We start from the raw sequence: 23,418 nt of genomic DNA, 5'->3' as shown, positions 1-23,418 counted from the left end.
AAGGAAAGCTACACATCCCGGCAAGCCAATATTGGCTCCCAGGGTGGACAACTTGAGACCCTCTGGGTTAAAATCCGTGGAGAACACGCTATGGCGGGAGTCTACTACAGACCCCCTACCCAGGATCAAGACCTTGACCAGGAGTTCTCCAGGGAATTGGCTGAGGCCACATGCTCCTGGTGCATGGTTGTCATGGGAGACTTAAACTACCCAGACATCTCATGGGAAGTGAGCTTGACCAAATCCGAGCAGTTGCAAAGCTTTCTCTCCTGCATGGATGAGCTCTATCTGACGCAGGAAGTCTACAGACTGACGAGAGGTAAAGCGCTGCTCGACCTGGTACTAGCAACCAGGGATGACCTAATCAGCAACCTAACGATCGAAGGCAAGCTGGGTGACAGTGACCACGAGCTGATCACCTTCACCATCCACTGTAAAGCTGGCAAGTCAGTCAGTAATACAGAGGATCTTGACTTCAGGAAAGCTGACTTTGACAAGGTAAGGAGGCTTGTCAGGGAGGCCCTAAAGGGCCACAACCCAAAGGGGAGGGGGGTCCAGGATGAGTGGTTGCTCCTCAAGGGAGCAATCCTGGATGCACAGACAAAGTCTATCCCGTCTCGGAGGAAAGGCAGCAAAAGGGCACAGCAGCCCCATTGGCTCTCCAGGGAACTAGTGGACCTCCTGTGTCTTAAAAGAAAGACTTACAAAGGATGGAGGACTGGATCCACCACCAGGGAAGAATACTCTGCACTGGTCCAGACCTGCAGGGAGCGAACCAGTAAAGCCAAGGCTGCAATGGAACTCCAGTTACCTACAAATATCAAGGACAATTAAAAGTCCTTTTTTTAGATATGTGGGGAGTCAGAGGAAAAGCAAGTACAACATTGGACCTCTGCTAAACCAGATGGGACAACTGACACCCAGGAAAAATTAAACTTGCTAAATGGGAACTTTGCATCAGTTTTCCACCAATCCCATGGGATGCCCCTGCCCACTATGGGACAGGGAAGGAACACCTTGAGAGGCTGGAGACCTTCAAGTCAGCCAGCCCTGACAGTTTACACCCAAGCATACTCAAGGAACTGGCAAGCATCATAGCCCAGCCCCTGGCATGGATCTTCAAGAACTCATGGTGCTCTGGTGAAGTGCCCGAGGACTGGAAGAAGGCCAACGTGGTGCCTGTCTTCAAGAAAGGGAGGAAAGTGGACCCAGTAAACTACAGGCTCATCAGCCTGACCTCTATCCCGGGAAAGGTCTTAGAAAAGATTATTAAAGAGCCCATTCTTAACAGACTGATCGATGGCAACATCCTGAGGGATAGCCGGCATGGGTTTGTTGCAGGTAGGTCTTGCTTGACCAATCTTATTTCCTTTTACGACCAGGTGACCTATCACCTGGACAAAGGAGAGGAGATTGATGTCATATATCTTGACTTCGAAAAGGCCTTCGATCTGGTATCCCATGATCACCTCTTGGCAAAACTGGCTAACTGCAGCCTTGGCCACACCAGAATCTGCTGGCTGGGGAATTGACTGCCTGGTAGGTCCCAGAGAGTGGTGGTTGATGGGAGTCAATTGTTGTGGTGCCCTGTGACCAGTGGGGTCCCTCCAGGCTCTGTCCTAGGGGCTATACTATTTAACATCTTCATTAATGATGTAGATATTGGTGTCAGAAGCAGACTGGCTAAGTTCGCTGATGACACCAAACTCTGAGGTAAAGCATCCACACCTGAGGACAGGAGGGTGATCCAGGCAGACCTTGACAGGCTCAGAAAATGGGCGAACGAGAACCTGATGGTGTTTAGCACCGAAAAATGCAAGGTTCTCCACCTTGGGAGGAAAAACCTGCAGCATGCTAATAGGTTTGGCAGTGCTATGCTGGTTAGCACTATGGACGAAAGGGACTTGGGGGTCATAATTGACCACAAGATGACATGAGCCTTCAATATGATGCTGCAGCTAGTAAAGTGAGCAAAATGCTGGCTTGCATCCATAGATGCTTCTCGAGTAAATCCCAGGATGTCATTCTCCCATTGTACTCGGCCTTGGTGAGGCCGCAGCTGGAGTACTGCATCCAGCTTTGGGCTCCAAAAAGGATGTGGAGAAGCTTGAGAGAGTCCAGAGGAGAGCCACATGCATGATCAGAGGTCAGGAAAACAGACCTTATGATGAGAGGCTGAGAGCCATGGGACTCTTCAGCCTAGAAAAGCACAGGCTCAGGGGTGATCTGGTGGCCACCTATAAGTTTATCAGGGGTGCTCACCAGGATCCGGGGGAATGCCTATTCACCAGAGCGCCCCAAGGGATGACAAGGTCGAATGGTCACAAACTCCTCCATGACCGTTTTAGGTTGGACATAAGGAAGAACTTCTTTACTGTCCGAGCCCCCAAGGTTTGGAATAGACTGCCACCAGAGGTCGTTCAAGCACCTACTTTGAATGCCTTCAAGAGACATTTGGATGCTTATCTTGCTGGGATCCTATGATCCCTGCTGACTTCCTGCCCCTTGGGCAGGGGGCTGGACTCAAAGATCTTCCAGCCCTATGAATCTATGAAACGTGCTGTCTGAAGAGGAGTGAAATGTCAGGGTACACTCTTGGCTGCCTTGAGCCGCTGCTGCCTGCAGCATTTAATCTGAGATCTGGGGAAGCCAAGCTCTGCACGTGTCCCTGCTCTGGGAGTGAGGAGTCACATGCACTCGAGGCTGGGGAGTGGAGCAGTTCCCCGGAACTGGTGGAGCCTGTGCCAGCCCCAGCCCCAGCCCCCACCCCCACCTTGTCTCTGGGAGTGAGGAGGAACATGGCCTCGGTGCTGGGGAGTGGAGCAGTTTCCCAGCGGCAGCCCCCAGCCATCTCCAGCACCTGTCCCCGCCTCACCTCTGAAAGTGACGAGGCACATGCCCTCAGGGCTGGGGAGCAGAGCAGTTCCCTGGTGCCAGCAGAGCCCATGCCAGCCCCAGCTCGCACCTCGCCTTCCTGCACCGCAGCCCAGCTCCTCTCCGGGTGGGTGCATGGTGTTAATAAGTTAGTATGCTACATGGTATTAAATTGTGCATGGTTGTGCATGCACGCAGCTTGGAGGGAACCTTGGAGGGAACCTTGCATGGGCCTCTCATATGCTGAGGAACACATCAAAGCTAGAAGAGATGTCCTCCTCAGTGGGGGGCAGGGATGTGTAATGCAGCCACAGGTAGCCTTCCAGGTGGTGGCAGAGGCTGTGGGGCAGCCCAGGCTTGCCCCCCACACCATCAAAGCTAAGTATCCTGTGCCAGATGTGCAGGTGTGACCAGGACACCATGGCAATCAGTAGAAGGATGTAGTGGGTTGGGCACCCCTCAGTCCATGCAAACAGTTCTTTGTGCACTGCCTGTGACGTGCAGTAGGAGCACAATTGGACACAGTGCCACCTTGGGGGAGTGCTGGCCCTAGGGTGCCTCTCCAGAGAGGCCCCCTACAGAGAGGGTGGGGGCACAGCAAGCTCCATGTCCCAGTCATCCAAGAGTTCCACACCCCCTGAGCCCAGGCAGCATGGGCTTGACAACAGCACAGGACAGTGGCTGGCCTTCAGGAAGAAAAGTGGGGACAATGGGTTCTGGCCATGGCAGCAGGTGGGAAGCCATGGAAACTGGGTGGAGAGGGCAGGCTGCCTGCAGCCAGCACCCAGCAGCCCACCTGTCCCAGGGGAGCAAGCAGGGACAGGAGGCTTGGTTAGTGCTACCTAGGTAACTACCTACCTGCCCAGGGGCAGGAAGTCAGCAGGGATCATAGGATCCCAGCAAGATAGGCATCCAAATGTCTCTTGAAGGCATTCAAAGTAGGTGCTTGAACCACCTGGCGGCAGTAGGTAGGTACCTACCTACCTGCCCAGCCCCTGATCTGAGTCCAGGCAATGTACAACCCCAGCACAGAGCATCTCATCTCAGCAATGTTGCAAACTCTCACAAACAGCTTCTTTCTCATAGCTCTGCAGGCTATGTAGCTATGCACAGGGGAGAGGCCACAGTTAGCAAGCAGGATGCCTCCAGGAGTGAGAAGGCACTTGACCTTGGGTCTGGGGAGTGGAGCAGTTTCCCAGAGGCAGCCCCTAACCCCAGCGTCTGCCCCTGCCTCACCTCCAGGAGTGAGGAGGCACAGGGCCTCGGGGCTGGGGAGCAGAACAGTTCCCTGGTGCCGGCAGAGCCCACACCAGCCCCCGCCTTGCCACGCCGCAGCCCAGCTCCTCTCCTGGCGGGTGCATGATGTTAATAAATTAGTACACAGCGTGGTATTAAATTGTGTATGGCTGCACACATGCGCAGCTTGGAGGGAACCTTGAATGCAGCTGCCAGACAGGGTAGGGGCTAAGAGTTCCCTAAGCTACAGGACTGCCAGCTCTGCTGGGAATAGTGCACCCCTGTCACTGGGAGCCTGGTTAGCTGATGGGGGTTCATAGCCACAGGGAAGACCCTGCTGCACATGCAACTTAAAGATGGATAGCAACCAGCTATAAAGTTCGTACATATTTTCAAGGTCTAACTTTATAGCTGGTTGGATAGAGCCTTTTATGGTGTGATAGACACTTTGCACGTGTAGCTTTTTTCAGTTTAATTGCACAGTTAAATAACCAGTTAATAATTGTAACATGTAGAGGGGACCTAAGCTCACTACAGCACAGCTCCTTCCTAACAAAATCACTGTCCTATGGTTAGATACCCTTAATGACATGGTGATCACAACTGATGAGTTAGCTCCTCAGGGCAGTCGTAGATATGGGGTGTTGTATCTGTGCCAGTAGGGGGTGCTCCTGCACTGAGCCACCCACCTCACTGCACCCAACCTTCCTAGGGGCCTCCCTAGGGGCACCTCACATCTGGCTGACCCCCTTCCTGGAGCACACCTGCTAGCCTGGGGGTAATGCTGCCACCACCCAGATTCTGGACTGAACTGGGACCTGCACCCTCTGGGAAACACAGGCCTAGTAGTCCTTGAGAGTGCTTGACTCACTGCAAGAACTTGCGGTGCTTCCCTTAGTCTGAAGCACAAATAGTGGTCTCCCGTAGTCACCCGAACCAAGGGGACCCCAAGGCATAATCTAGATCCTCTCCCAATAAGTCTCCCATGCTAAGTACAAAGGAGAACTTCATTAGTTACAAGGAATAGGTTTGGAATAGAGTACAGGGTAGAGCAATATCAGAGAAATCCCTTAGAGAAAAGTGGCATGGTAGCCTTTAGTCACTTATCTGAGTTACTGTAAGCTATATATCTAGTTAGATCTCAGGTAGCTTACTCACAAGCATCATCCAGAGGCAGGTGGAGATTCCCTCTGGAAGCAAGCAGTTCATTGATCATGAGTTTCGTGAGAGAGAATAAGTTTCAGATGGTCCAGGTTCTCTCTGTGAGTTTTCATTATGACTACTGCTCCTCCTCCTGGGCAATCCTTAACTTATATAGACCTTGTGACCTCAATTACCTGATCCAATTAAAGCCAGCAACTCTTGGCTGCCAGCCAACGAATTTTAAATGCATCACTGGCTGCCAGGTAGACTGGCAGGGTCTTTAGCCCCCTCACAGTGAGGTTGGCATTGCTTAGAACAATAGAGATCTTAAGCCCACGTAAGCAGAGGGAACAGGTTTCCCCCCTCCCTCAGGAATGTATCCAGCTCAGGTTACAACTCAGGGTTACCTAAAGAGATGGGGCAGAGGAGTCTGCCCTTTGCAGTGACCCTGGTAACCAAATTGTCCCATAGCAAAGTTTTGGGGAGAGACAGAGATGGCATTCTGCCACAGTGTTGATCTAGGAAATATATCAGAAGATTTTTTTTGGTGATAAGTTTTATTGGACCAACTACACGGATGGAAAAGATGTTAGACATGCTTTCAAGCACAAAATGCCCTTCCTCAGGTCACTTGAAGACTGAAAAAGGGCTTTTTATGCCTGAAAGCTTGTCTAACATATCTCCCAACTATACTGTTGGTCCAATAAAAGATATCACCAAATACCTCTTATTTCAGGACAGTGTCAGCCATGACAATAAACTGCCTGTACTTGTGCATAACAGTTCCTGGCAGATACAAAAATATGTCCAAGGTTTCATTCTTCAAAATAGTGGTTGCATTGTCAGTTGGATGTCATGCTTTAATACAGACATGTAGAGAAATATAACAGTTGGTCACAAATGTCTTCTGTCATTCTCCTTGTTGTTGTTCAAATCGCATCTACAAAGAGTCTAAACATTTTAATGCTACCAGTTTAGGATGTAAATTTTTTTTCATCACTTCCATTGCAGCAGTTCTAGTTTTCACTGTGGTGATGCACAAGAACTGCAGAATTAGACTGTCTTGGTGAAAAATTCAGCATTGTTGTTGGAAATATTTTCTTCCTGGTAGAACTGAGTAGAGCTGTGAGAACATCTGAGATACCCTTCCAGCCTCAAACACAGAGCCTGATGGTGGATGCTTCTGGGAAGCCAAAGAAAAAAAAGGTTAAATTGCCATCATCTATCAAGGGGTGTAAGCCAGAGTCTAAACCAAATGAAAAGGTAAAAGAAAATCTTTGGGTGTCTTTACACATGCTCCAGGGCTGGAGTATGTGCTTTAATTAGAGCAATAACAATGATCTGATTTCCTGAACTGCTGAATGCCCTCAGTTCTCTTTGACTTGAATTGCTCAACATTTCTGAAAAACAAACCACCTCCATCCCAGCTTTTAAACAGGAATCAATGTGCCCTACACTTTTTAGGGTTCCAAATTTCAAAGTATTAGCCTTAGTTAGTATGTCAGATAAGCTCTTCAGTGGCAACTACATCATAGTTTCATAGTTTCCATTATACATCTTCCATTATATCTTTGTTTTTTTATTATTTATCTACCCTCTTCTGTTATCTAATTTGCTGTTCTTGTTTGCAAAGATAGAACATCCTATTGGTGGAAGAGTCAACATATCATCTCATGAAACAGCGACAAAGTGTCTTAGTGGCTTCCTTCTCATCCCTGCTCAAGTGACCTTTGGGGTGCTGAAGGAAGGCTGCACCTATGCAACCACAGTGATCTTGAAGAATGTTGGGGTGGACTTCTTAAGGTTAGATGGCATTAACATTAAATTTGCTTTAAAACAGTCTCCTAACTTTAGCTGCAGTCAAAATATATGCCCCCTTCATCTTTGTACTCTCCGGTAACATCAGGAAGTTGCTCAGATTCCAAATGGTATTTGTATTTGGAGTTCTCTTTATCTTTTTGGAACCATATTCTGGAATATCTGGTTTCAAAAATGCAGCAATGGAGACAGAAAAATTAAAGCATAAAGAATGCTGAGCAGGAGGGTAGGGCAGTTGTACAAAATATATAGAAGAATAGAAACAATTTCTTAGCACTCACAGGTAGATTTAGCCTCTCAAAGCAGCCAGCACCAAGCTTTGGATTGATGAAATAGAACAAACCAGAGAGCACTGTGCCCCGCTTTCAGCAATATTGGACCTGCAGTTTGCAGAGAGGGAGAGCTCAACTGCTATAGTTGGATGCATTATTTTATTTTGCTCCAAAAAGAGGGAATTTTTCCACCTGACATTTTAAAAAAATCAAAATCCTGTACACACAAAGTGTGGTTAGGGTCTGGCGTTAAGCTGGTTCAGCACTCCTATTGCAGCCACTCCCCAGTGGACTGGCATCAGCTGTCCTATCTGGCAATACGTGTAACACAGTCAAAGTACCATGTATTACAGATCCACAGAATTGTATTCCAGAATCTCAATTTATATTTTATAAAAGCTATATTTGCCACCCTTATGGTGGAAAACAAAACATTCAGAATGTAGCCCCAAGGTAGATGAGGCTCTGTTAGCTTTTGGAATCTGCAGAGGGCCTAAAACAATATTATTGTATCATGTGCACTGCTCCTTCCATGTTGTCATGACATGTTTATGCTGAAATCTACAAAGTCAATTTGAATGTTATCTTTGTTAACTATTTCACTGCTGTTCAGTATAGTTAAATAAAAGGATCATAGGAAAGTAGGGCTATGGACGGGACCTCACAAGTCATCTAGTCCAGCCTCCTGCTCTAGGCAGGATCATCCCTAACTAAACCATCCCAACCAAGTGTCTCTCCCACTTGCTCTAGAAAATGTCCATGGGCCGAAATTCTACAACTTCTCTAGATTGTCTGTTTCAATGCTTGACCATCCTAATAATCAGAAAGTTTCTCCTGATCTCCAACCTAAATTTCCTCTGCTGCACCTTGAGTTCATTGCTCCTAGTTCTGTCCCCTACAGCCACAGAAAAAAACTCATCTCCATTCTCTTCATAATCACCTTTCAGATCTTTGAGGACACCTATCAAATCCCCTCTTAGTCTTCTCTTCTCCAGGCTAAATAACCCTAGTTCTTTCAGCCTTTCCCCACATGTCAAACTTTCCAGACATCTAATAATTTTTGTTTCTCTCTGATGGACTCTTTCTAACCTGTCTACATCCTTCTTGAAGTATGGGATCCAAAGCTGGATATGCCTGGAGTGGCCTCACCTGGAGGGGATATACCTGGATACACCTGGAGAGCCTCACTCCAAGTAAAACCTCACCAGTGCTGAATAAAGAAGAATCACATCCCACAATTTGCAAGTGACACCCTTGTTCATATAACCCAGTACTCTTTTTGCAACAAGAGTACACTGTTGGCTTATTTTCAGCTTATGGTCTACTGTATCCCCTAAGTCCTTGTCTGTAGTACTGCAACCTAGTCTCTCATTCCCCAGTCTGTATTTGTGCATACAGTTATTCTGTCCCAAGTGCAGGATTTTGCACTTGTCCTTGTTGAATCTTATCTGATTGATCACAGGTAATTTTTCCAGTCTGTCCAGGTCATTCTGGATCCTAGCCCTACCTTCTGGATTGTCTGCAACTCCTCCTACTAGAAATTTGCTAAGCATGCACTCAATCCCATCATTTAAATAATTAATGAAGATATTAAACAATATGAGACCCAGGACAGATCCCTGGGGAATGTCACTTGATACTTCCTCGCAACTAGACATTGAGCCATTGATGATTACTCATTGAATATGATGATCCAACCAGTTATGTGTCCACCGTACAGTATTTTTGTCTTGTCTGTTTTTTATTATCTTGTTAATGAGAAGGTTGTGGGAGACCATGTCAAAAGCCTTGCTAAAAAGTCAAGATATATCACATCCACAGAGCCTGTCACCTTATCATAAAAGGAAATCAGGTGGGTCAGGCATGACATGCTCTTGGTGAATCCATGTTGGCTGTTCCTGATCACCTTGTTCTCTAAGTGCTTGATTACAGATTCCATGATTTTTCCAAGTATTCAGGTCAGACTAACTGGTCTGTAATTCCTCAGACACACTTTCTTCCTTTTCTTAAAGATGGGCACTATATTTTCCCTTTTCCAATCATTCAGGACTTCACTCAACCTCCACAAGTTCCCAGACGGCATAGCTAGTGGCTCTGAGCTTGCCTCAGCCAATTCCTTCATTACCTTAAGGTACAACTCATCTGGCCCTGCTGACTTGAAAGCATCTAGCACAGGGGTGGGCAAAATGGTGGATCCAACCAGTGGCTGGACTGGATGTGCATTGCTGCTGCCGATTTCCATGGAGACCACAGGAGTGGCAGAGCCGGGACAGTGCAGGGACAGAGTTTCAATGGAGACCAGCCCCAACAGTGCTGGCAGGGTGCCTGGTTGGCTGGAAAGTGGCTCTGGGACCGGGCCTTGGATTGTGCAGTGGTTACAGCCTGGGCAGGGGCATACAGACAACAGATTGTAGCTCTGCCCCAGCTCCAGACCATGCTGTCAGTGCTGCAAGATCCCAGCCCCAGAGCAGCTCCCCACTCAGCTGCACACCCTGCCAACACTGTTGAGGCCAGTCTCCATGGAAACCCTGGCCCCATGCTGTCATGGTGCTGCCGCTACTGGGGTCTCCATGGAAACCGGCTGCAGCAACACGGGCAGGGACTGCTGGGAAAGGGAATCTGCCGTGAGTCTGATCCAGCCCACAGGCCAGACTTTGCCTGCCCCGATCTAGCATCCCTAAGTAATCCTTAATCTGTTCTGCTTTATTCTAGACTAGTGATTCTCAATCAGGATGCCACAGCACCCTAGGATGTTTTGAGATATCCTTTTAAGGGTTCTGTGGGATGTCAAGCAATGTTAGCACTGTTACACGTGGAGACATGATTCACAAGATAAATTCAAAGATTTCAAATAGAAAAACCATGGTATTAAAAGCATGGTATTAAAAACTGTTGTGGTCTTCCTGAGTTCTTTGCAACAAAAGGATTACTCTATTAATTTTTCTGTGATCAAAAGTCAAATGAAAACTAAGAGCTGACATTTTCCAAAGGGTGCCTTGAGTTTAGCAAGGGGTGCCTTTAGTCTATAAAGGTGTATTCCTTACTTGTCTTTACTGACAACTGCACTGATCTTCTGGTAGCTGCCCCTATGTGTTAAGGCTGAAGTAAAAAAGGCATTAAATACTTCAGCCTTCTTTGCATCATCTGTAACTAGATTTCCTTCTGCATTCCATAAGAGATCTACGGTTTCTTTGGTCTTCCTTATGCTCTTAACCTACTTGCAGAATGCCATTTTATTTTCTTTTGTGTCCCTTGCCAGTTGCATCTCAAATCATATCTTCATCTACCCCATTTTCTCTCTGCATCCCCGTGCAGTGCTCTTATACTCTTCCCTAGTAATATGATGCAAGTTTCCACTCTTTGTAGGATTTCGTTTTGAGTTTCATCTCATTGAAGGGATGGGTATGTAGCCAGGGTAACAGGGAATCCTTACTCTGTTATGGAAAAGTCAAATGACCCTTTTAAGGGAAGGGTTTTTGTGAACTGGATAAAGGCAGCCAGTCAGGCTAAGGTTAATAAGCAGCCTTGCCAGCAGGCCAGCTAATAAAGTACATGACCAGAAGGGGGCAGGGCTCTGAGCATCATAAGCCCTGACCAGAGCCAGAACCAACAGTCTATCTTTGTAAGCAGAAGGACAAGGAGTCCTGGGGGGAGCTACCTGGTGAAGATCAACTGTAAGCATGCTATACCTGGAGATAGCATAGAAGCCTGGGGTTGATGAAAGCCAGGGAGCCTAGCCCTGCACACCTTAAGATGAAGAGCTCCTGGCTAGGAGGGCTGCAGGGGGATGCCAGGCTGACCCCAGAGTTGCTCTCAGGGCTTCTAGCATGATAGTGGGCCTGCTACACCTGGGTAAGAGAAGCCTCACTGCAAAGCACCAGGATATAACTTACTGTTTGATTGGTGGTTTGTGGAGGGGACTCAGGGGTAGTTTTGGAGGTTTCATTAGTGCCCTAGGAGCATGTAATTGCCTTGAGCCCCACTGGGGTCAGGCTTAAGGCATAGTCACATGCCTGCGAGGCCAGCAAGCCCAAAAAGGAGTAGATCCTGGGACCAGAAGGCCCAGTGTCTGAGTAGGAAAAAGACAGTGGCTAAGTACCCAGAGCAGGGCAAAGATAGGGCCAGAGGCCCAAAGCCTGAGGGGGGCTAAACCAGAGACCAATAGGGGAAGGCTAAGGTTGGAGCCCAGAAGCCGGGTCTGACCCTGTGGATCCTGAGCTAAGCGGCCCAACCATAGAAAAGGAGCAGAACTTCTGGCCCAAATCAGAGAAAAGGAGCAGAACCAAGCAGGGCGTGGTCCCTATAAGGGACTGGTTGGACAAATTACATCTGTGAGGCATGGGAGGGGTGTAAGGAGCAGTTTGGAGCCACGTAATAAGGCAATGGGTCCCTCAAGGCATATATAGGCCAGGAAGGCCCAACTATGAACAGACCCGGTTTGGGTTAGTGAGGTCCAAGAGGGGATCCAGGGGCAAAGGAAGGAGGAGGACTGGTTCATAGAAATCATAAAAGTTAAGGGCTGGAAGGGTCCTTGAAAGATCATCGAGTACAACCCGCCCTGCTCTGGGCAGGAATACTGCTGAGATCAAATGATCCCAGCAAGGTGTCTGTCCAGTGTCCTCTTGAAGACTTCCAAGGGTGGGGACTGCACCACTTCCTTGGGAAGTCTATTCCAGATTCTGGCCTGCCTTACCATGAAGAAGTTCTTCCTTGCATCCATCCTAAAACCATTCTCTAACAATTTATGGCCATTGCTCCTTGTTCTACCCTGGGGTGCTCTAGAGAACAGTTTGTCTCCCAGCTCCCACTATTCACACCTTACATACTTATAAATGGCCTAGTCCCCCCTCAGTCTTCTCTTTCCCAGGCTGAACAGTCCCAGATCCCTTAGTCTTTCCTCATAAGATTTGTCCTCCAGGCCCTTAATCATTCTTGTGGCCCTTCTCTGGACCCTTTCAAGATTCTCCACATCTTTTTTTGAAGTGGGACTCCCAGAACTGGACACAGTACTCTAGCTGGGGTCTCACCGATGCTGAGTAGAGAGGAAGTATCACTTCTTTAGCCCTGCTTGCGATGCATTGGCTAATGTATCCCAGTATGCTATTAGCTCTGTTCCCCTACACTATCCCCTAGTGTAACTGCTTTTCCCCATAACTTAGTATCATCCACAAACTTAGCAAGTGTGCTTTCCCCATCCTCATCGAAATCATTGATAAAGATGTTGAACAGCATGGGGCCAAGAACCAAACCCTACAGGACAGCACTGGTCACCTCCTGCCAAGATGATACAGACCCATCCACTAACACTGTCTGGGTTCAACCCCTTAGCCAGGTCCCAACCCACCTGACCATGGACTTTGCCATCTCACAATCCCCCAGTTGTTGGGTTTTTTTTTTTTATAAGTGTCATGGGAGACCATATCAAAGACCTTTTTAAAATCCAAGTCTATAACAACAACCATGTCTCCCACATCTAAGCAGTGCATTACTTAATCATAGAAGGAGATGAGGTTTGTCAGACATGATCTGTCCTCAATGAAACCATGTTGGCTATCCTTCAACATCATGCTGCCAACCACCACCTGTGGTTTCCTCTTGGCAGCAGTGGTCTCAATCCTTCCACCCCTAAAGATATGGTCTTTGGCCTCCCATGGCACTGGAGTAGGCTCCCTCTCCTGCAATGCTAGGGCTTCATACCTGTTCTCCAGCTGGACTGCCACAGGTTTCAGAAGAGGAGTGCTGTCTGCTGCCAGAGGTGATAAGCTGCCAGCTTCCACCCTCCTGAATATCTGTCTTTTGTTTCTTCCAATGCCTTCTTTGGCTGTTCCTTTTCCAAGAAGCTGGGGGTTTCTATGTATTGAGTCAATGAAGGCCATTTGCTCACAGTTGCTTCTGAGCCTATCCACCACTTCCTGCAGCTCCTTTACCTGATTCCTGAAAGAATCCACCAGGAGGCACCTCTCACAGCACAGGCACACCCCCACCTGGATGTCTTTATCAAGGAAATGCAGACTGCAGCCCCTGCAAAGCCAGACCAGAACGTGGGTAGAACCTCTGTGGTTGGTGGCTGTGCCAGGACAGAGCCCACACAGGTACAGGCAGAAGAAGAGCTGGCAGTGACAGAAGCCATTCTGTTGATTGTCCTGCTAGCTCCTCCTTCATCCTCTGCTGCTACTTCCTGGAAAACTCCCTCTTCCTCCTTTACCTGCCTCCACTCAGCAGGCTTACAATGAAAGAAACATAAGAAAAGGGCTTGGGCAAAGTCCCCAGCAAACATACCTGTTTACTGTTCTGTTTGCTGGTCCTGGTGTCACTGGGTTCTAACTAGCCTAGCCTTTCTGGTTAGGCAACCCCTGCCTCTGTTCACACTGCTACTATACAAAAACTGTGCTCATCCTAAGTCCCAAACTCCATCCCAGGTGCTGAAAGCTACAGCATACACCACTGATACAAGGCTTAAATGGACAATTGCCTTGTGTTTGATCTCAAGGAAGTAGGAAGTGGCTAATGAGGTTTGAGAGTTATGCACCTCTGGTCCCTTTACATCAATGATCACCAACCGGTCTATCCCGATTGACTAGTCAGTCGTGGAGCCTCTGACAGTCAATCTCAGTCTAGGGAGCCTGAGCCCATGGAGAGGGGAGGACACAGCCCGGGAGGGCATGGGTGGGGGGGTGCATGACCCCGTATCTGCACACGGGATGGGGTGGGGCAGGTTGGGGGCAGGGCAGTGCCAGGCTCTTCCCAGCATGGCTATTCTGCCATGTGGCTCTCAGGGGGGGCGGCAGCCGTGGCACAGAGGGGACGGGGCGGCTACAGAAAGTTTTCAGGTGCCTGCAGCCCCACTTCCAGTGCCACCAATGCTGCCGCCTGGCCTGAGAGCCGCGTGGCAGAAGAGCTGTGCTAGGAAGAGCCTGGTGCTGCCTCAGCCCCAGCCTGCCCCGCTCCACGTGTAGATAGTGGGGCACATGCCCCCATACCCCCCCGGTGCAACCCCCAGATGAGCTGCTCCTGCTCCACTCCCTCACACTCACCACTGGGGGGTGTTGATTGAGGCCCCAGCAGTGAGGGAGGGAGCCAGGCACAATAGAAGCAGGGGCTGGGGGGACATGCGGAGGGCTGGGAACACGTGCCCGTAGGCCTCTGCTTGTCCCACTACCCGGCCACACCAGGTCCACTCCCCCCAGCCCCTGCTCCTGCCTGTGCCCAGCTCCCTCTCTCACCACTGGAGCCTCGATTTTCCCCACCCCTCCACAGCCCTTCTCTCTCCCCCCGCCCCTTCCCTCAGACTTACCGTTTTTTTTGCGGGGGGGGGGGGGGGCACGCACCCAAATAATCTTTTCTCCCTCCACCTCGATCTGCCCTCGCCCTTCCCTGCTCACAGACTAACCTGCAAAAATAGCTGCCAGCACAGCAACAACTGATTATGCCTCTTTGATCAGCACCACAGGAGCCAGCGCTGCCCCAGGTACAGCGCTGCCTACCTCAGGTGCAGAGCTGCCTGGCTACATTCAGTGTGGACCAGAAGCCCAGAAATATGTCCACAACCAGTACGTGATGATGAAGTGGAAGATTTGGAAAGTCCTGGTATCATTTGTATATGTGTAGGAGCTATGACCTCGCTGCTCCCCTACCGCTTCTTCCATATGTCCTGAGTTGTTCCAAATGGCAGACTGACTGTCTTTATTCTCCTACAGGTTTCGGGTGAAGCAGCCACCTCCCAGCACTGGCCTAAGAGTGATTTACACACCAGGGCCTGTAAGTTGTGTACAGCCTATGTACCTTTCAGCAGAACATCCTTTGTTTTCAGGCAGTTTCATATTGGCCCTCAAAGCTTCGAAAAATTTTCCCAGGAGGCTCCTACAATGTTGGTATGGGGACATGGGTGGTAGATAATTGAGGTAACTGAGGCCTAATATTGGAGAAGTGAGAGGCTGTGAGGTTTACCTTCATCACCTTTTCCTCCCGCCTGTGGAGTACAAGATGCCACAAAGGTGCCTATACACATGTTCCAGGATGTGTGTGTCTGAAGAGTCACATATTAAATAGTCTTCCACATCAGGGAGAAAGTGTACTGAGTGTTAAGTGGTAGGTCTTCTGATTCCATTAAGCATGGATAGACCAAAATCAAATGACAGCATCCAGTTTACTGCAAAGGAAAATTTGTGACAGGAGTGAAAGCAGATACCAGTGGGACAAAGCGGTCATGGTTCATAGATTCATAGATTGTAGAGTCAGAAGGGACCGCAATGGGTCATCGTGTCCGACCCCCTGCCCCTGGCAGGAAAGAGGACCAAGGTCAGATGACCCCAGCCAGGTGACTATCTAGCCTCCTCTTGAAGACCTCCAAGCTAGGTGATAGCACCACCTCTCTTGGAAGCCCCCCCCCGAACCTGGCCACCCTTACTGTGAACATTTTTTTCTTAATATCTAACCTAAATCCATTCTCAACTAGTTTACACCCATTATTCCTAGTCTCTCCCTGGAGTGCCTTAGTAAACAGCGCTTCCCCTATTCGCCGTTGACCTCCCCTAATAAATTTATAGGCGGCCACAAGATCTCCCCTCAGCCATCTCTTGTGAAGGCTGAAGAGATTCAGCTCTGTCAACCTCCCCCTGTAGGGTCTATCACAAAGGCCACTAATAATGCGAGTGGCCCTCCTCTGGACCCTCTTGAGATTCCCTGCGTCCCTCTTGAAGTGTGGCACCCAAAACTGGACACAGCACTCCAACGGCGACCTGACCAGTGCCACATAGAGGGGGAGCGTCACCTCCTTTGTTCTATTAGTCATGCACCTGCTAATGCACGACAAGGTGCGATTGGCCTTATTGATGGCCTCGTTACACTGCTGGCTCATGTTCATCTCTCTGCCTCCAAGCTGCTGAGAAGGACACTCCCCAACCTAAAGGTGTGCTGGGGATTCCTCCTTCCCAGGTGGAGTACCTTACATTTATCTTTATTAAATTGCATCCTATTTCTCTCTGCCCATTAATCCAACCCTGCCCTCCAGTGTACTTACCCTGTCAACCTTGATCCAACCCTGCCTCCTGCTCCCTGCCCTCCGGTGTACTAACTTTGCCCCATAACTTGGTATCAGCAGCAAACTTGGAGAGGGTGTTCTCCACGCCCTTGTCCAAGTCGCTGATGATGATATTAAATAATATCGGTCTGAGGACGGAACCCTGCGGGACCCCACTGCCCACCTCCCTCCAGGCCGAGAAGGAACCATCCACCACCACTCTCTGGGTGCGGTCCCTAAGCCAGTTGGCCACCCACCTGACCATGTAGGCATCCACTCCACAGTCTGCTAGCTTCCCAATGAGAAAAGGGTGCAAAACTGTGTTGAAGGCCTTCCTAAAGTCCAGGAAGATGACATCAGCCCCATATATTTGTGTCATCACTTATAAGGCATAATGACAGTTTTACCCTTGTATTGTTACTACTGCCTGTGCATGATTCTTTTGTTTCTACCAGGTGGCAGCAGGATTGCAGGTTGAACTGGAGATTGAGATTTATGCCATGGTGATTGGAAAAGAAGGTACTGAAGGCCCTGGAGAAATTTCCTGTCGTATTGAAATTTTAACAGAAACAGAGACACTCTTCCTGCCTGTGGAAGCAAATATCCTTTGCTGAGCTATCGCATAAAGGTACCACACAATGTCGGACCCAGGGATTTTCCAAAGCTGTAATTAAGCCTCCTTTGTGATAATGATGGACCGTGTCAGCCAAGTTGAAAACTCCACCTCCTGTTCATATGGTGGGCTGTTTGGAAAAGATAGAGAGAGCTTTTTCTGATCCCAGCTACAAGTGTTTTTTTAAGCCTTCCCAAAGGCATTGGACGTTGGCTACACCCAAGACTGGGGACTTTGACTGGGTGTGCCAATGCTCTTGCTGGGACCAAAGCCATAGGCTCCTGGCTGAAGGGTCTTGCCCATCTGCACAGGGTCAGAATGATTGCCATTATTTGGGGTCAAAAAGGAATTTTAGTCCATGGTCAGACTGTAGAGAGTGAGGGTTCGGCACTTTGGCATCCGAAGTGGCATGTCTGGATCAACTCAGGGCCTCAGCAAAGTTATCCGAAGCGGGTTGGTGCGTCCGAAGTACACCGGACCCACTCCAGACATCTTGATTGACAATTAGAAGAGGGAGGGGAAGTGGGGAAGGGACGGAGAGTGGGAGGAAGGGAAGCGGGGGAGGGGGGGAAGACTGACATCTGTAGGTAGACAGTGAGAAGGATTTCTCACTGCCTGCCTTTCCAATGGCAGCATCTGTGGGGTGGGACTGGAAACAGCATAAAAGCCTCTGGTTTGAGGCATTCGGTACCCTTTCACAACTTGGTGCCTGTCAGGACCTTTGTGAGACATGAACGCTTAGACTGAGACCTTGTGGCTCAGTACTAGTCAAACTTGCCTGGTCCTTTTTCTTGTTACAAAGGAGTGGGTTGAGCCGAGCTCAGCTCAGAAGAGCTGTGCTGAGTTGAGCTGAGCTATTATTATTAGTATTGCAATTCAATTTATTTCTTTGAATTTATATTTGCCCTTTTTTTTGTGGAAACTTTGCAAAATTTGCAAAAAGAAAGATGTGTTTATTCAGCCAGTGTGATCTATCACTGTGCAGGGAGGCACAGATTGCTTGCATGCATGCACGCACGCACAGAGACAGAGAGAGACAGAGAGACACAATATAGGAAAAAAAATCAGATATTCATAGCAGAAGACAGACAGCACACAATTTTTACATAACCCTTAACACCAAAGCAAACATTCAAAGAAGAGGCCAGTGCATGCACGCAACAGAGGGAATAAAACGTACAATACAAAAGGATTCACACACAGACACAGACCTTTTACAGCACAGGAAAGATCAATAGAAAGCGTGCTGGAAAGGTAGGTGCCAGGCCTTCTGGCAGGGGAGGGAGAGGGGGTAGGAGGAGAGCTAGAGCTGCAAGCCCTGCCCCCTCAAACACAGACGCATTCTATTCCCAAGCAGCCATGACATCAGTGCTGCCCGTGGAAGCCAGGAGGTGGGAGCAGTGTCTGCACCTGACGTCCCTGCACCTGCACCACCTCCCCTCAGCCCAGAAGTGGGCACCAGCAGTGGAATCACTGCCTCCTCCACCCCAATGTCATCTTTCATCGTGAGCCTCCCACTGCCAGAGGAGGAGCTAGAGCTGGAACCAGGGATGCTGAGTGCGCTGCCTCAGGCAATTCTGGGGACTGAGGGGGAATCAGAGTTTGTGCTCCACACCCTTCAAATTTCTCCTAGACCCAGATCTCCTCTGGAAAGCAGCACCTCGGAGGAGGCTGAGGTTGTGGAGGCAAGTGGCTCAGCTGAGGCAGCTCTTCCTGCTGTTCAGCCTCAGCTGGCTGAGAAGGGGGAAAAGGCAGGATCCTTACCCTCAACCCAGAAGCGGGGAGGAGTAATGTAGTGTGGGATCATTTTGAGGTGGCAGATGATCCCAGGTTTGCCATCTGCCAGCACTGCCGAAGGCACATGAGCTGTGGTAAGGACGCAAGACACTTCTCCACCACGGCAATGCTGCTGCATCTGAGGAGGCACCACCTCCTTGCCCTTCTTCCTGCTCAGCCTGGCACCAGAGCGAACGTGCGGAAAGGGAAGTCCCCTGCTCGCTCCAAATCCCCCTTGCTGACAAAGCAGAGGCAGGCCACCCTGGACCAGTGGGGAAAAGGTGGACAGAAAGGGGGGTACATACCCAAGGCAAGCGAGATCACCCAGAACATTGGGAAGATGCTTGCTCTGGATAGCCAGCCCTTCTCCCTGGTTGAGCAGCCAGGGTTCAGGCAGTTCATAGCACGTCTGGCCCCATTTTACAAAGTGCCCACACGCACCACCTTTAGCAGGGCAGTGGTGCCCTCCCTGTATGAGGCATGCAGGGAGTACTTGAGGGAGAAGCTGCGAAAGGCAGGGCTGCAGGTATCCTTTCACTTCACCTCCGACATCCGAAGAAGCTGGGGTGGCGATGTCGCCTCCCTCTTCCTCACAGGGCACTGGCGCACTCAGTCAGGCCATTGATGGGCTCTTCTGAAAGCCAAGGTGCTGGATGAGTCCCACACAGCAAGGGAGACTATGGGGGCCATGAATCACATGGTGCAGGGGTGGCTCATTGGGCAGGCCGAGCTCACCGGCGGGTTCGTGGTCACCGACAACGGGGCCAATATGGTGAAGGCTGTCCATGATGCCAACTTTTTTGGCATCTGCTGTGTGGCACACAGACTACACCTAATAGTGCAGGATGCCTTAGAGGGGGACAGGGTTGCTGCTGATAGCACCGCCACCAGTACTGCTACAAGCCAGCCGATTTCAAAATGCAGGAAGGTGGCAGGCTACTTCCACCGCAGCATCAAGGGGGGCAAGATGCTGTGGGAGAGACAGGCAGAGCTGAGTATCCCGCAGCACAGAATCATACAGGATGTGGAGACTCAGTGGAACTCCACATACCTGATGTTTGAAAGTTTGGTGGAGCAACAGAAGGTCATCCATGAGATGACCTTGCTTGAGGAGATTAGGATCAGTGGCCCCCTGAACAGAGCTGAGTGAAGTACCATCTCCCAGATCTTGGTCATCCTCAAGCCCATCCCTCGAGGCCACTGAGACCTTTAGCGCTGGTGATGCCCTCCTCAGCAAGGTGATCCCCCTAGTAAGGGAACTGGAGAACCAAATGGAGAAGTTCCAGGGGATCAGTGTTCCTGGCTGGGGCAGGCCACTGTCACCAGATGTGCAGGCACTAGTGAAGCGGCTGAAGGAGAGCATCAGGAGACGGCTGAATCCCTTCCGGTCCAGTATGGTCCACATGATGGCGGGCATATGGAACCCGAGGGGGCACTGGCAGCCCCAAAACCCTTGATCACTGGACACGGGTGCTGGTGAACAAAGTCAGGGAGGCCAAAGTGCAGAGGCAAGGGGATGTGGAAGAGGGGGATCCACTTTCCTGTGCCAGTACTCCCACCACCAGCCAGTCTCCTCCACACCAGCCACTGCCAATGTAGGCCATGGGCACGGCTTCAATGCTGGGGTCCAAACGCACCAGACCCCAGCCTCGGGCAGGTAGCACTAAGGCTTCAGTGACTATCTATCTCGCTAAGGATGTGGAGCCACTGGACTGCAATGCCTTGGCCTACTGGGCAAACTGCAGGCAGGTGTGACAGGATCTGGCCATTGTTGCCCGGCAACACCTGTTCCATCCACCGACCAGTGTTCCAAGTGAGAGGTTGTTCAGCATTACTGGGGATGTTGTGACACCCCACTGCACCTGCTTGGATCCTACCTTGGTGGAGCAGCTGGTGTTCCTAAAGGTGAACCTCCCGCTGCTGGGGTTCCCCAAGCTCCACCTGCAGACAGACTGAGTGCCACCCTCCTCACTCCGTCTGCACCAGTTTCCTTTTTTGAATTGTTTAAAAGCTGAGTAAAGCCCTGCTCTCAGCTGGAGGGGGCACTAACTGCATCACTAGCCAGCAGGGAAAGAACATGTCCCTGCTGAGCTCATTCACCTCCCAGGACGAACTTGGAGGTATGGGATTGGGGCTATGGGGGAGGAGAAGGCCCCAGGGTCTGGGCATGACCACTAAAACTGCACCCTGCCAGGGTAGGGAGGCCTGGTGGGACTGCTGGCAGCGTGGCAGCCCCGTAAATGCCAGGACCAACGAGCTCCTGGTGAAAGGCAGGTAGGAGGCGCCATAACCTCCAGCTAATGCATGCATGCACAAAGTCCTGGATGGGGAACACCCAGACCTGTCATGTCTTTGACAGGCCTGATGTGTTGGTTGCAGTGCAGTTGTGAGGCTCCCGTTCAGCTCAGCTTCGCTGCCCAGGATGCCAGTTTTAGGGTTGAAACCCCCTTTGTCAGGCTGAGGAAGTACTTGCAGTTGGTCTTGGATAGAAGGAATAGTAAAGAAGCCAGAGGCTGGCCTGGCCCACAATGCAGGCAAGAAAGCCAGTCAGTGAAAATGGAAATGGAGGCGTCGGGGGGGAGGGACAGGCTGTGTGGGGGATGTAACAGCGCAGGTAAAAGTGCCGAGGTGCCTGGGGTGTCAGATTGTAATTTGTTCCCTCTCAGGATCAGGCCTGAGAGACTGGAGGCAGAGTTTTTTTGGTGAGGAATGTGCCCCCACAGGTAGTTGGGTATTGTTGTTTTCGATAGATTCTGGTGTGCAGTTTTTTGGGGTACTGGAGATAGTTGGCAAGTTTTGAGGTGTAAGAAGTTGGCTTCAGTTCTGGTGATGAGGTTAGGTGCTTGTGTGAATGTACAAACCATTTTTCAGAGCTGGGCCTGTGAACTGCACTTCGAATTCTGGCATGCTGTGACCTGCCGGGCATCTGACACCCCAGGCACCTCCACACTTTTACCTGCACTGCTACATCCCCCTCCCCCTCTGACGCCTCCATTTCCATTTTCACTGACTGGCTTTTTCTTGCCTGCATTGTGGGCCAGGCCAGCCTCTGGCTTCTTTACTATTCCTTCCATCCAGGACCAAGTGCAGGTACTTCCTCAGCCTGACAAAGGGGGTTTCAACCCTAAAGCTTCAAGAGATATTTTTTTTTTTTAGGTACTCCTTTTTTTTCCACAATACACATATAGACATAAAAAACACAAGATAAGCCACCACACACCATGAGTAACATCATATGTCCAACACAGCACAACACAACATCTTTACTTCTTGCTGTCAATTCCTTTATAAAAAGAAAGGCTTTGTGACAGTTCCGTTTGGATACCTTTGATGCTGCTGCTGCTGCTAAGCCAGCTAAGTTATTTTACCTGTTGTCACGTAAAGTGGAGGACTGGGCGTGAGGCTGTAGGGGAGGAGGAGACCTCACTGGGGCACACTGCCATGTTGTGCAGGGGCCCCAGCACCAGGAAGGGCGCACCTTAACACACACACACACACACACACACACACACACACCCACCCACCCACCCACGAGTTTTGCCTGTCAGCAGTTTGGGGTGCAGGACCCTGGATGACAGACTCCCCCAGCGAGACACACAGCTGGCAGGCTTTGTGGCCTGGCAGGGCCCAGCACTCAGGCCTGCACTAGATTTAACCCCTCACCTAAGCACCCACCCACATGACGAGTTTTGCCTGTCAGCAGCTTGGGGTGCAGTTCCCCCCAAACCCCTGCACCAATCTTCTTCAAACTTGGCAGGCTTTGTGGCCTCACCAGGGGCTAGCACCCCTGCAGTTTTCAGCCCTTGTGGTGTAACACAGACATGACAGGAGGTTTGCTTTCAAGAATTTGGGGTGCAGTTCCTCCCAAACCCCTGCACCGATCTTCTTGAAACTTGACAGGCTTCATGCTCTCAGCAGAGGCTACCACCCCTGCAAGTTGCACCCAAATCGGAGCTAAAGTAACAAAAGTTATACATATTTAAATCATCCCCTATTATAGCCTATAGCTGGATCTCCAAAGTGGCTCCGAAACTTCAGAGCCGCTTCGGCCGGATCAAAGCGGTAAACCAGTCCGGAGCTTCAGTTCGGATCACGGCCGTCCGAAGCGGCCGGATCTGAAGCCGGATCGGATCACTGCCAACTCACACGGGCCTAGTTAACAGGTATGGGATTGACAGGCCCAGAAATTAAGCTACAAAATAGGCACAAGTCTTCTGTACAGCCCTGCATTAAGTGTCCTAGCCACACATCAGTTACCCTCAGTCCTGAATTATTTAGAGGGGGAGGAATTCAAGCCTTTCTGACAGTGACAGGAGTTAGAACCACTTACAACAGAGCTGTGCGTTGTGAATAGCTGTCTAGTGACAGACTGAAACCAACCTAAAATTTTACATTAGCCCAGGCAAACCCTGTCAATCATTTCTGAGCTGAGTTGAACTCACACACCCAGTTCTGATTCACATCACTGGATTGTTTCCTTTCATCCTTCCACATTTTCTCTCCCACCTGCAACACTATGGGAGAAGCAATGCCTTAAGTATTCTGTAAGGAGCAACTTTTGGAAAACCTAGGAGATGCACATACACACGCATACACCCTGTAGACCTGCCAGAGCATGGCTCAAAGACCCTGAGAAGAGCTCTGAAGCCCAGAGCAGATTTCTATTT

The 23,418-nt window shown here is 49.9% G+C and overlaps 1 protein-coding gene across 1 annotated transcript in view; it reads left to right on the top strand.

The window, feature by feature from the left end:
• Window positions 1-23,418, top strand: part of SPAG17 (sperm associated antigen 17) — a 78,775-nt gene that overhangs the window by 49,184 nt on the left and 6,173 nt on the right. The window contains exons 13-16 of the mRNA XM_025192457.1: window positions 6,365-6,516; window positions 6,887-7,056; window positions 15,041-15,101; window positions 16,818-16,990. Of these exons, the coding sequence (XP_025048242.1) occupies window positions 6,365-6,516; window positions 6,887-7,056; window positions 15,041-15,101; window positions 16,818-16,976 (542 nt within the window). The 3' untranslated portion in view covers window positions 16,977-16,990. The remainder of the gene's footprint in view (window positions 1-6,364; window positions 6,517-6,886; window positions 7,057-15,040; window positions 15,102-16,817; window positions 16,991-23,418) is intronic.

This window comes from Alligator sinensis, unplaced genomic scaffold, assembly GCF_000455745.1.
Source record: "Alligator sinensis unplaced genomic scaffold, ASM45574v1 scaffold101_1, whole genome shotgun sequence".
NCBI lineage: Eukaryota > Metazoa > Chordata > Crocodylia > Alligatoridae > Alligator > Alligator sinensis.
Note: the sequence above shows the minus strand (reverse complement) of the source record. Positions and strands in the feature narration are given on the sequence as shown.